This window comes from Dermacentor variabilis, chromosome 4, assembly GCF_050947875.1.
Source record: "Dermacentor variabilis isolate Ectoservices chromosome 4, ASM5094787v1, whole genome shotgun sequence".
NCBI lineage: Eukaryota > Metazoa > Arthropoda > Arachnida > Ixodida > Ixodidae > Dermacentor > Dermacentor variabilis.
The window spans coordinates 73,775,431-73,789,226 of NC_134571.1; the positions used below are offsets into that span (position 1 = coordinate 73,775,431).

Here is a 13,796-nt window from a genome sequence, read left to right on the forward strand (position 1 = left end):
TTGCGTTTACTCACCACATTCATGTCACAAGGCATACACACTACGCCACATATAAGTTGTCAGTCACTGCAACTGCCTTGCGACAGAGTATTCCTCTACTGCGCCGAAAACACCAAGCTCAACGCTAATCCTGCCGAGAAATCGCCGGTGTCGTTGTATTAGATAGAGCCTGCAAGCTGGTTGCGTACCTAGCCCAGCTTCGCACTCATCTAAGAACATAGACAAAGACCCAAAAAGTGTAAATATTTCTTTTTTTATTGTGGATCACTCAGGTATAGTTTCGTGCGTCTCTTGTTTCTGCCAAGGGTTGGGGCAAGCATCCAGTCAAGTTGCATTTCACCAACTTTTCTGTGGGTCCCAGCATTGTTGTGTTTTCGTACAGAAGTGCTGAAACAAATTGAGTTGACTAGCTGGGCAATAGCCGATGAGGCGTAGACGATGCAAAAAACAAACCCAAGAAACAGAGGGGATCTCAGCGATAACCTTGTGCAGAAGAGTTTAACTCTAGCATTTTTTTTTCCTGTTGACTTGTCTAGCTAACCGAAAGAGCTGAGTTCCACGAAGAAGTCTTCTTCATTCATCAGTTCCCTCTCAGTCGTGTCGTAGTCGTAACTTTCGTATGAGCCGCCATGCTCGACTGAGATCAGGTCAGCAGGAACCAAGTCGTGCAGCTTTTCTATGTTGTAGCCAAATAGCCGTATCTAGAAAGAATGCCAGATCTCATTCAGGAAGTTATGGTTTGTTTTAATCAAAACTAGAGTGCACTTAGGTGATGAACGCCCGGACTCCTTATGGCTAAGTATTATACAGATCCAAAGTACATTTACGAATCCATACCAAGCTAAGCTTCCGTAAAAGCGGTTATTTATATGCTGCAAATCTGTTCGTACAAAACTGAGACGCATTAAACAACGACATAGCTAGGACGGCGCCTGCTCGGCAAATCCACAAAACGCGGAAGCCAGGGATCAGCCCGGTTTCACTACTGCACTATCTCCACAATCGGTCCACCTTACTCGGCAAGAAGCCAACCGAGCTGGCACGCCAAACCCTCGGAAAGAATCCATAGAAACCTGCGCTTTAATAAATTAATTGTGTGAAGAAGGCGTAAATATTTCGGGGCGAGTATATTGCTGGGTTGCTTGTGGTTTCAGTGCGTAATTCCGCAGGAAAAATAACAGGCCATCGGGATACTTGAAGCGCACAAAGTACTAATGCGGCGACACACATTAGCTGATTCGTCAAGAGCGCTGTTATTTGTGTGAGCTATCCGGAAAGGCAGCAGCATAAGCCGGCAGCAGCAGCAGCATCCGCCACGGCCAGCAGAGTCTGAGACATTTTGACTATAGACTATATGCCATGCTACTTGTGGCCACCTGCGGTCTCACCGGACACTTCGCACCGTTGGAATTGGCCTGTGACAGTTCCACCTTACATACTCAAGACAACCTTGTGCGCACATATACAGGCTTTGTTGAAAGAGATAAAACCGCTACGAGTACAAGTTTTGCCCAGTCCTGGCTGCCTTGCGTTGACGCCTTGTTCTGCTGCTACAGAGATCCGTGGAGCGTGCGAGACGAGCGTTCACTTTTCATCCTGAAGCTCTACTGCAGCGCAGGTGCAACATGGTGCCTGCTGTGCCACTTGTAGTCACCGGCCAACATCAGTGCCGTTTTAACATCTCTTTTAACGAACGCTATACACATGTACATTCATTAAGAAATTGGCGGAAGGAACAAAAAGATACGTGGACTAATTCTTGTGTTCTTTTCGGTTGTTTGTAAGCAGAATACAAAGAAAAGCGCATAATAGGTGGGCCCCTAATTGAAAATATCATTCCCTTGAACTTTTCTTCGACGAATTTAGGGTGGTCTCTTCTGTAACTCAGTATAACCGAAAGGCTTATTAACCCCGCCATCACTGATAAATCGCAGCACTGTTCCGTAATGACAATACGATATCACAGTTATACTGTTGTAATTTATTGATTCCATGGGCCGAATGCTCTAGCCAATCTTGTTCCTGGAATGTTCTAACGCCCATAAACGCATAATTTACGTGCAGCAATTTACGTGCAACAAAGAGTTCAAAAACGTAATAGAGACGAAGAAACACTTCTTCGGTACTTACCCTTTGTACCAGTTTGGCCTTCAAAAAGCGCCTGGAAATGGCGTACAAAAGCTCAAATATTGCAGGATGGTTGATAACGTATACTGCCTTGATCCTCACAGGAAAACAGTCCTACAAGAATTGAACATAGTTTAACGGTCATTAACGCAATAAACGTACTAGGAAATCTACGACGAAAACATGATTTAATAGTGCTCGAGAGCACCTTCTTCTCTAATATTGACACAAGGCAATCAACTCGCTAGAAAGGTTGTCTACTAAATGAAAGGCCACTAAAAAGGATTAAAAATTTTTAGACACGTTATCTTTCATCGCTTGACAGCCCAAGGCTAGAACGGAATGCCGTAAGGGCAGATGTGAAATTGTAATAGGTTCAAAGGAGAGCTTGACAACTGCACTGAAGACGTGGAACAAGAAGAATACAAATGCGTCGCTGAGAATTGTATTCAACTGAGCTAGTTGGCTCATTTCTAATGCAAGCTTAACAGCTGGATTAAAACCACAAGGCAAAACAAGGGCATAGCTGACATATGTTGTCTTTCTTTAGTCCAGTGTCTTCAGCCATGAACCAACTAGCTCAGTGGAAAACCATCGAAGAGATGCAGCCACAAAGTTTTTTTTACAAAGTTACCTAGAGGGAAAGCTGGCTCTGCGCCGCTGTTGTGTGCGTGGAAATGCTAGGATGTGGTGCCTTCAGAATGGCATCGTTCTCGAAGTGCCAGGAGACCGTGGAACAGAGGAAATGGCGATTTCCTCTGTCACAATGATTTATTCTCTTCAAAAGCAGCACATAAATAGCAGTTTTTTCTTCTTTATTATTACGTGAAAGAAAACGTTTTTCATTCACACATGAGGACTTGTGCTTAGATGAACCCGCTGTGGTTGCTTAGTGGCCATGGTGTTGGGCTGCTAAGCGCGAGGTCGCGGGATCGAATCCTGGCCACGGCGGTTACATCTCGATGACGGTGAAATGCGCAAACACCCATGTACTTAAATTTAGGTGCTCATTAAAGAACCTCAGGCAGTCGAAATTTCCGGAGTTCCCCACTATGGCGTGCCTCATAATCAGATGGTAGTCTTGGCTCGTAAAACCCCATAATATAATTTAATTTGCTCAGCCTGCGAGGCGGCGAAGAAGCAACACCTCGACATCCCTACGTGGGAGGCCAGGGACCAGCCACCACCTCTTGCCGGTTTCAATAAAGTTTATTCAGTTAGTCAGTCAGTCAGATGCAAAGGAACGTGCATAATCCGCTTAAAGTGTTCGAAAAAAGATTTTCCACTTACCGCTGCATGGTTCTTGCTCAAATTTAGCGAAAGAGAAACGCATTTGGGAGTCTGCGTCGTTCGATGTCACATTTGGCAGAATTGCTTGCCCGTCTTTTCAAGAAAATAATGGTAAACTGCTTTCGTGGCTGCTGCAAAGACGGCGCTAGCACGGACTTGTTTTGCCGCCTGCAGCTTTTCAGCAGCTTTTCAGGGAGGGTTGTTCCGAGGGAGCGGGAAATACGCGGCAGTCCTTGACCGGTTGCTTTCTGTAGTTGTCGGTAGACAGCCGCACAAGTTTATGCTGACACCGTCGTGACAGCAGCTTGCATCCTCGTAAACGAATGCAATTTCGATTTTTTTTCTTAAAAAACATATCCCTGCATGTATAATTATGTGAAGCGTAAAAAGCAAAAGTTTGCGGACAGACGACAAAGCCTGAGCTCGCTGTGTGACAGCTTGCCGTCTGTTCTTGTTTTTGCTTGCTTGTTTGTGCACTGTAGGTCAGTAAACTTTATTAGAAGATGTAGCACGGTGAATGAAACATTTTTATGAAGGATTTACTTTAACAGCATCCTTGATCAGACTGTTCCGAAGCGGCCCCGAAACCGGCGTAGTGCGCAATGCGCTGCCATGGAGGAGCGCAGAGGCGTGCCATCATCGAGGACAAACTGCACCACGTGTTATAGAGCGTTACCTCACATTTTTCTCACGATACCCTCAGTGCAGACGATGTCGACCCCGCTATCAAGGCCACGACATTTCGCTGTTCGTGGTGCATTCACCACTGTTTCCAGGCAGAAGCGAGCTGTGTTCATGCGGAAAGGGTGTAATTGTTGATAGCAAGCTATATTGCCTAAAGTAGAAGCGTGTCACAAGTTCAATGACTATGCTCATTGTGCTTTCAGCCATGTCGTACATCACAGCAACGGCTCGCTCACTCGTCTTGCACTTCGCAAACGTTACTAAATACACAGACTTTTCTGATAAAAGTATTCAATTGATCTGACTTGCTCTCTAATTATTATTATCAACCAGTTAATATGTGACACCGGCAATAAACTAGCTTTATAAGCTGGGAATTGCCTGATCCTAACGTGGATTTACAATAAAGATGCGATCTTAAGCAGTTCATCGAAGAAACGAAAATATATGTGTTCCGTGTTTTTTTATTAAGTGATGGGCCTGCTCCCTTCGATTTCATGTAGAAGTCAGAGTTCTCAAACTCTGAAATCTATGGTCCACGGTGATACCGACACATTTAATTCATCAGCGCTGCTACGTGCCATTTCTTTCTCCAAACCATAGTTGCACAAACTAGCCCGGAAAATGTTCGGCAGTCACTCTAACCATACAATCAGTTAAGCCCAGGCTATCATTTTTATCGTTTTCTTTTTATTGCGATGATATGTGCATTAGTATACTTTTTTTTCAATTTTTGGTATGTTTATTGAATTGTGTTTTGTACGTTCTGTTTGCTTTTGTTTGGTCGCCTGGCAGTAATATCTAGATAGTCAGTTCCCATGTATTTCTTGCTGGTGTTTTTCTAGTGTTTTTCCACGGGCTTGATTTTCTCCATTTATATGTGCTTTTTATGTTATATTTTCATTATGCTTCTCTGTATAACTTGTTCAAAGCCCCTTACTCAATGCCCCATAACGAAACCCTGTAGGGTATATATAAATAAAATAAACAAATCTATACCAGACACGCCTACACATTCGGAAATGCATTCGGAACTGCAATGAAAATACGTCACTTCGTGCTAGCGAACGACCTTTCGAGCTACTTTTCGTGTAGTATTAAGCAATTGTAAACAATCTTGAAGCAATCCACATGTCATCGAAACTCCTGGCTCCTTCCACAAACACTCTGATTTTGGGCCGCTTCTCGCCACTGTTTCTGCAATCTATTAAGATTTTTATGCCGAAAAAGGGAGGAGGAGTGGAGGAGGGAGGCAAGGTTAGCGCTTACCTTGTCCCCTTCCCTTTTTCAGTTATATTTTGCGGTAAGTGGTCATAGGTTTTACGGTCTGAAATTGTTCAGTCTGAACCGACTAGCTCAGCGACACGCATTACACAGTTACATGTCTAGAGCAACGTCATATTTTCTGTACAACGAACTGCACAATAGGTAATCAACAGTGCCAAGCAGTAATGCTGGTCTCCACGCGACCATTCCCACACGCGGATCTTAGCGAGTGCGGTCTGCTAAGCGCGCGCTTCCCCGCTTGGCTTGCCGGGGTTGCACCGCTGAGCACCGCCGATTTTCTTGATGCGCGGTTGGGGGGGGAGGGGGGGCAACAAAAACGTGCTCGGGGATAGGTGTGCCTCGTTGATCGAAGATGAGTCGGCGCACAAGAGCGCCCCGGTTAGCACTTGCGAGGTTCATCGTGGTTGCCAAGAAACAGCTTTATCCGTGACCATGTTTTAGACCAAGCCACGTTCGAGACAAAGCCTCGCGCACCCACCGTGCCGGCATTCCCGGCGCAGCAAAGTGCCTTTTAGGAAACTCGCGTAGACGGTGGTGCCATATTTCCCTTCAGGTAGTATGTAAGAAACTCTATGGGTGCCGCAAAAGATTAAAGTTTCCATTCTCGGCCAAAATGTTGCGTTGTTTATCACCCGCTTTAGGGAGTGACCTTCCGTGACTGCATGATCTAACAACTTGCCAGGCTCACTATTACACTCAAGAAAGCACTTGCGTTCTCGCTATACTGGTAAGAAGTTTAATCACCACCATGCAAAAAAAGAGATTTGAAATAATTACACTTACCTGTACAAGCCTGATGAACTTTCGAATGGCAGAAGGCGTGTAGTGGGCCAAATGATAGGCGCCGAGTCCCGTACAATCTACGACGCCCACCAAACCCTTCACTTGGCACTCTTCTTGGAGAAGGAGGTGGATACCAAACACTACTAGAAACCTGAATAAGTCGTTGAGCGAACAAACATCGGTGCTCCAGGCGCCTGGTGATAGAACATGGAAATGCAAAACTTTCTGTTGGGTCTTCGCGACCTAAGGATTACGTGGTTAAAATAATAGGAAGTGAAAACCAAATTAAAGCGAACGCAAGGAAAACATGGGGCAATATTTTTGTGAGAGCCATTCTTAAATAAATTGCATGTTGTCTTCAATCTTTCTCAAAGTTAACTAGGAAGCGATTACGCAACATCTTCACCCCGGTTGAGTTTTCTGTTCGGCCACAGTGAATGAAAGTGGTTCAATTACATTCTGACCGCCAGCTTTCGAGAGAATTGACACTAATAATTGTCACAGATAATGAAAAGAAATCGTTAAGTGCGTTTCGAATACCACGAAATTGCACAAAAATTCAAGATGTAGCGTCAACATCGTGGCCCACCCCACAATGTTGCATTTTCATTTACATGCGTATGCAAGGAAAGGCCTATTTCACCGTTTTAAACGTAAGGAGATGGTTACTTTGTCGACGTACATGCAGGTATGGTATCTGTAATCAACAGTGGCATCTAAATGAAAATTAAGTTCTTCACGTTTGAAACAAGGTAGTGAGAAAAAAACCGATATGAAAAGAGGTTATGTCTCTGAGCAGCCTCAGAAAGATATACGTGTCAGGAGGATATACTGCGAAGCATGGTACAAAGCTGATAGAAACATATACGAACACGATGCATTTTAAATGTCAGAATGTTGGTGGTGCTGCATAGAAGATCCCTTTAACGTTCGAAATCATGCGCGAAAGTTTCACTGAGCTTACCTATCTTCAGCATTAGAGTTGGCCTTCCTTTTGAGTCTGTGTGGCGAGACACTGTCACAATCCGGTGCTTACGGCAGGCACTTTGGAAGGGGATACGGGAAGGGCTCAGGTCATCAAATATTTCGGGGAAGTCTTGCCGGGCCTTGGCGTAGCTGGTGATATTCTTGAAAGCGCGGTCGGCGTCAAACTTTCGGGATCGTAGAAACATGAGAAGGAAGTCGTCGTCCGTTCGGATGTGCAACAGGGGTTCGCCTGGTCAGGGAACGGTTGTTACAAAACTATAGCATGGGACTTTACTACACTGGCAGTGAATGCAGGTCGCACAATGTGAGCTTCATTGAGTGAGAAGAGCATGCTAATGACAAAAGAGAAAACGTAATGAGTCAGCAGCACTTAATACTTCTGTGAAATGAAGTGCTGCACTCTGTAAAGAAAACGGGAGGTCTGGCAACTGATTTTGCTGCAGTAGCTCCTTCTGCAGCATCTAAGTCCAATTTTCAACAATTATATCATTCGTCGAAGGAGTAAGCTTATTCCATTCTCAGTCAGAACAAAATCGTCAACTATGGTCAACGTAGGGAGGAGGAGGAGGAAATAAAGAGAGAAGGCAGAGATGTTAACCAGAAATGCGTCTGGTTGGCTACCCTACTATGGGGGACGGGAAGGAGGGAATAGGAAGATAAGATGGAGAGAAGTAGGGGAGGGGGAGGAAAGCCTTGGTGAGCCCGCGCATGCACGCGGAGGGCCTAAGCGAGTCAAAGACGTTCGCATAGGCCAGTCGCCCTTAAGAAAGACAAGAGTGCCTTCATAGCTATTCGGGCCGACGAGCGATGGGGACGGTATTCAAGTAGCAGCTGCACAACGCAAGGGCCCACTGAATATAGCCTACTGAATCTGCGCTTGTATACGCAATCTACTTTACAAAGAGGAGCCTTAATGTCCGCAATGAACATTTATCAAAGACCCTCATCTCTTGAGCTAAGGCATGTTCTTGACCCGTCGACTAACGCCGCCTTTGCATTTCGCGCAGCGAATGCACTTTTAAACATCCTCAGAGGCACTAGCCACAACAAGATACCCTAGTTTATCGAGTGTTGCGGTTTCTGTCGTGTATAGGTGTCGTGAACTGTTCATATCACGTAATTTTTCATTATACCCATCTGGAGTAGCGTGCCAAGCCTCCCGCAAGGTAAACCTCATCAGGATTCATTAAACATCCTCTCTATCGCTATTCAAAACGATGGTCGAACAAGAGACGCCTCTGCCACCAGCGTTTCGAAAAATGTATTTGTCAAGACTTCTATTGGAAAAGTTTCCTTGTCGAAACGTTGGCTTTTAGCATATCTCTTCTCCGACAACTGGCTTCAAGCATCCATTTTTCAGCCAGAATGAACGTTTCAAAAAGAATGGGCGCACTGCAGTGCACATGGAGAGGGGGGCTGAATAATGTAGGCGAACACTAAAAAAATGTGACACACGTTGTTTCCCGAGTAAAAAAAGAAAAGTTATCAGCCATCTCTTCGTTTTTACACAGCATGATGCTAGAGTCTTTGCGACATCCGCACCTTTTCTTGCCTAGCATTTGGTGGAAAAGTCACCGGGTGCGCTGATAACGTGAGTGAAAACACGGTGGACTTCAATTCTGCGGCTGGCTAGTTACGACAAAACCAAGCACCACAAAACTCTTAGTTGTAGAAAAAAGAATTAGTTGCAATGAAAGAGGTTGACCAGGAACTACACCAAAGCCATACGTTCGGCTTAAACATACTTTTACAACAAGTGCGCTATTCTTCGTCATTGTTCTACTCTTGTCTTTGTGATTTGTCATCTTGTTCTGTCTTCCTTGTTTCCTTTCTTTTTCTTTACCTTCTGTTTCTACGTCCCTACCACCACCTTCCTCAAGCGTTGACAAGCGTTGTGCTTCTTCAGTTACCATGCATGCTTCCCTCGGTTTGTTTGTATTCTTTTTTTTTCGATAATACAGAATTTTTTAAAAATTGCCTGTGGCAAATAGCACAATTCGAATACTTCAGGTCAAGTCTTTATTTCAGTTTGTACATAGAACCTGGGCATAGTGAGAAAAAAAGCGAATTATTCGCCGCTTGGCGGGCGTCACCACCCTTACAAGTCAACAGTAGGCACAAGGCAAAAAGAGGAAAGAAATACTGGACAAAAAAAATGACAAGTTTATATGCACTTGCAAAGAGCAAGATTGACAGAGAAGACTTGTGTCTCGTAATCGGCAACAATATGTGATGCAAATAATTGTAAAGCTATAACACAAGAGTGGTACAGTGTAAGTTAACATGCAAAGACTTGGCGTCACGGTAGCACAGATTGCTCAATAAAGCTCTTCCGGATGGCAGACAAGGGCATAGTAGTATTTAGTTGGTCACGAAATAAGGTATTCAGTAATTTTGGTACAGTATAGCTTAACATAGAAAACCCATTGTTTGTTCTACAATTTGCCCCCCTCCCCCCCTATAGAAGAGTACTCTGTACTCTGATATCATATGATGAGTGGCGACATGTTAGGGGAACAATTTGAGAAATAAACGAATCATTTTTTCTTATTATTATATTATAAGATCACGCAAATCTGTAGTTAAATAATTTGTTGATAGGTACTATATTACCATGTACAAAAACATGCCTAGTGGGCGAAGTCATACGACGCGTTGAAATCGCGCGGCGCATCTTCTTTTTGCAAGGTTCGCAGTTTTAGAACGTTAGGCATCGTTATGTTGCCCCAGACAAGGAGACAATAGCTTCTGTGGGAATAAAAACTGCATAATACAAAGTAACGTTAGTTTTGGTAGGTAAAATATGCCTTTTACGCGAAGTAATTCTGATGATTCTAGAAAGTGTGGAAAGAGGATTATTAACATGGGCATTCCATGTCATCGTACGGCTGGATGCTACCTCCAACGTACTCGATCACGCTGCCACTGAGGTATAAAGAGGGCGGTGAAATACCTATTTTGTTTTAGGGAGAAAGAGTACTGAACTACTGAACTGAAATACTCGAAGATGAGGAAATTACTTGCACGAGAGATCAAAGTGCGTAACTTGTAAATAACAAAGTTTCACTAATTTATTTTTTGCTGGTAACTATACGATACATACTGGGATTTATGAATTCTAGCCGGTGAGTTTGCAAAACACATCGACTCGGAACGAATTCCGAGTACAGCTTTGGTTGGCAAGACGTGCGCCGACAAAATTGGGGTAAATGTGCAGAGTTGTTTCACTTAACTCTTTAAGGAAAACACCGTTCTACGCATTGAAGTAACTGGAACGTCAATGCATTTCGTCACACTCATTTGAAAGGAATGGCTCGCAACTGGTGTCATCCAAGGAACCTGTTGCAGTGGATACGCTTTGCGATCTCACCGACTACAATTCGTAAATTGCACTAAGTGCCGTAATATAATTAATTAAATGGTTAATCACTGTAATTTCTTTATGTATTTCATTACACATGTTGATTTCTCGTGCAACACATGTCCGCCTCTTCGAGTAATTCTATTCAAGGATTAGAATTTTGTACCTTCTGGACCGACCAAAAAAAAAGAAACTACACCTGCTATGTTTCGATATCGAATAATATCACTGTAAAATGCTGCTAAATGATAACGCACAGCAGTGAGCTGACGTCCGGCATGCATGTACTTACCCAACACCAGTTCGCGCAGTTGATTTAGAGCCTTTTCCTCGGCATTTGCATTTTCGGCCAGGTCATCGTTCGCGAGGTCTACAGAGGACATCGGCGAGGTGACGGCTTGAAATAGGACCGGGCTCTTGTCATCCGCCATAAAAGCAATGTCTGGGAGGGACAGAAGAAAAAAAAAAGTTCAGCAGGTCCATTGCACATCTTGGAATCTATGTGACGCGAAGCCTTCGTGCAGCGGTGTCTCAGGTACAAATTTGCGAATGACAATCCTGCGTCTTTGGCCCAAAGGAAACTTCGCGCCCACACGCATGTGCTTTCGCGCACCCATGCTGGGCAGTGTTGCCTTTTACGCGTCGTAACAATTCGGTAAGTCAAGAAAATTCGGTAAGTCAAGAAATTCGGCCGTCAGGTCCGGCTTTTCAACGATCTTCTCAGATGCATGTGCTACACCAACTTCCCTGCGTGAGTTCCTACAGGTAAAATGAAAGACTACCGGAACTTGGTGACTACTGCAATAGAAACCACGTGAAACAGTATGCCGCGTTGCTTTCTGATGAGCGTGAACGCGGCAACCACCAAGAAGAGGCGGACGGGGAGACTGATGGTTATTGGTCAAATCAATATTCCAAACGATATAGTCAGCCTTCTCAATAAGGGACCGAAATATGGACTTGAGCCTCGGGTTCCAGCACAAGAGCTTCTGGTATGGAATCCGCAAGTCGCAAGAAAAGCAGCCCAGGAACAGCGCTAGCGCCACCGGCTAGATGGTGTAGACAGCCTACACAGAGCTGCCCCCAAGGCTGGAACTGGTCGACAGGTGTTGCAACGTGTGGTGTCTTTTTTCAAAGACAATGAACTCTGTCTAATGTAATTCGATAAGCAAGGCGCTTTTGTAGCTCTTCCTAGGCAAGCCTTTAACGAAACAGCATTAGGGGCAACCAAACGAATTTTAAGCCTATAAAATTCAGCTTATGAAAAATTAAGAAAACCATAACTTCGTTCTGTGAGGAAATTGGCAGTGAAAGATTAGCTAAACACACCAGAAAAAGTAAAAAAAAAATCTCTTACAGCTTTCTTCAGTGCCAGAACCTATAAGGTTTATGTCCAGTTTCGAACAATTTTTAATAAATGGGACAGGTGGCAATATCAAGTCAGTAGTTTTTTTGCTAAAAGCCCTGGAGCTTCTTCAACTCAATGACCCTTTCTTGACTAGACACTCGGATGAAGTTTTTGAATATTTCCGCGGCAGCCAAGAAATAGCCTATGTGTTCTCCATGGATGAAAATCACCTTTTTACTCGGTTCCGAATCCTGAGCTTCTAAAAGCCGTTAAACAGTGCATTGATGAAAGTGGCGAAGCTAATTTTGTGCCTTAAATGAAGATGTCGGCTTCGATATTTGTTTTCCTCTTGGAAGCTTATCCCAACTGCTGCTTTGTAACTTTTGAACATGGCATATTTTTGCAGAAAGAGGGGCATTTGCATTGGTTAATGCGTAGCACCCATTTTATGTGACATCTTTTTATCCTACTTTGACCACGCCCTACAATGTGTTTTTACTTCATCTCATCCTAATATTCTTAAAATTTTTAGATACGTTGATGATTTTTGAGTTGTTGTTGACAATAGACGCCCCTTGCCATGCCATGAAATGGTTGAGCAGTTTTGAGGCGTCTTTATAGCAAAGGCAAAGGGACTTACTTTTACTAATAAGCTTCCGAAGGACAGTTAGTTGCAGTTTTTAGGCCTTAAGCTAACACTTATGAGTGATCACGTTTGCTGTGTATACTTCCATCGAGGTAAAAAAGGATTACTAAAATATGACTCAGCGCACTCTAAGCGTGGAATCACCTTACTTTGCGTGGAATCGGCTCTGCGCAAGTCATGTGTGCATGTGATGCAGGCGAGTTTTCGCCATCGACTTGAGAGACTTTTAAAAGCAGGCTACTCTCAGCCTGTCTTAAATTCCGTGGTCGAGTACCTTCTGCAGAAGCTAAAAACTACCGCTGCGAGTGTGAAAACGCACTCGAAGTAAAGGGAGCGTGTAAAACCAGAAGTAATAACTTATGCGCACCGTGTGAGCCATAACCTCAAGAAGGTAGCTACCAGATATGGCGTTCAGGTTGTTTTTTCGGCGCCCAACAAGTTAGCTCAGTTGTGCTCCCGTATACCACGTGAACGGCCGCGGGGCTGCCAGAAGCAGCACGCCAAACATTTCAGGGACTGAGTTGAAGGAGCGGTCTACGAGATACCCCTAGATTGTGGCAAGTCATACGTTGGACAAACTGGACATTGTATTAATCGCAGACTGAGGGAGCATGCTAATAGTATCGGTAAGTGTGACAACGCGCATCTTCCTGCGCACTGTAAAGCCTGTCGTTGTACGCCATGCTATGAGCAAGTATTGATTCTTGGCAAAAGTAGGGACCAAACTGCAAAGGAGTTGTTGTAAGCGTTTTATATTAAAAAGAAAGGGTCTGATTGTGTCATAGATACATCTATATTATTATATTCCGCAGAAATGTGCTTTATCCAAAGCATGTTATCATGACCATATTGTCGTGTCAGACCTTGGCTCCCTGCGCATGAGCGGAAGTTGTCTTTTCTTCTATACGTTTCTTCAGGCTGTCATTAAACAGTTGGTATTCTGACGCTTCACTGTCTTCCTTTCTTCTGCGCCTTTTAAGAAATGTATATTGCACCACAAAGTATACCTAGGATATCTAAGCGCCAACTTGTCCAAGAAGAAGTCTTTTTCCAAGAAAACACAGCCAGCAGTGGAGGAAAGAAAAACAAGGAAGAAGAAAACTGTAGGCAAACGTTTTGCCTAAATTCCTCCATGGCAAGGTGACGAGAAATTAGTACGCTAATGCGCGACAGTCGAGGAACGGGGCTTATGTGATCCACGTCACGGTGGCTTTTCCCTCGCTTTCGTTCGATCGTGGGCCACCGATGGCATACGATTAGCTTCGACCGTCGGTATGGAGGGG

At 44.1% G+C, this 13,796-nt stretch overlaps 1 protein-coding gene across 2 annotated transcripts in view; it reads right to left on the reverse strand.

Annotated features, from left to right (window-relative positions):
• Positions 1-263: 263 nt before the first annotated feature.
• Positions 264-13,796, reverse strand: part of LOC142577822 (alpha-tocopherol transfer protein-like) — a 35,073-nt gene continuing 21,540 nt past the window's right edge. For both annotated transcript variants that reach the window (XM_075687268.1, XM_075687267.1), the window contains exons 2-6: positions 10,812-10,961; positions 7,136-7,387; positions 6,172-6,365; positions 2,131-2,241; positions 264-701 (exon numbers count right to left, since the gene is read on the reverse strand). In XM_075687268.1, the coding sequence (XP_075543383.1) occupies positions 537-701; positions 2,131-2,241; positions 6,172-6,365; positions 7,136-7,387; positions 10,812-10,950 (861 nt within the window). In that variant the 5' untranslated portion in view covers positions 10,951-10,961 and the 3' untranslated portion in view covers positions 264-536. The remainder of the gene's footprint in view (positions 702-2,130; positions 2,242-6,171; positions 6,366-7,135; positions 7,388-10,811; positions 10,962-13,796) is intronic.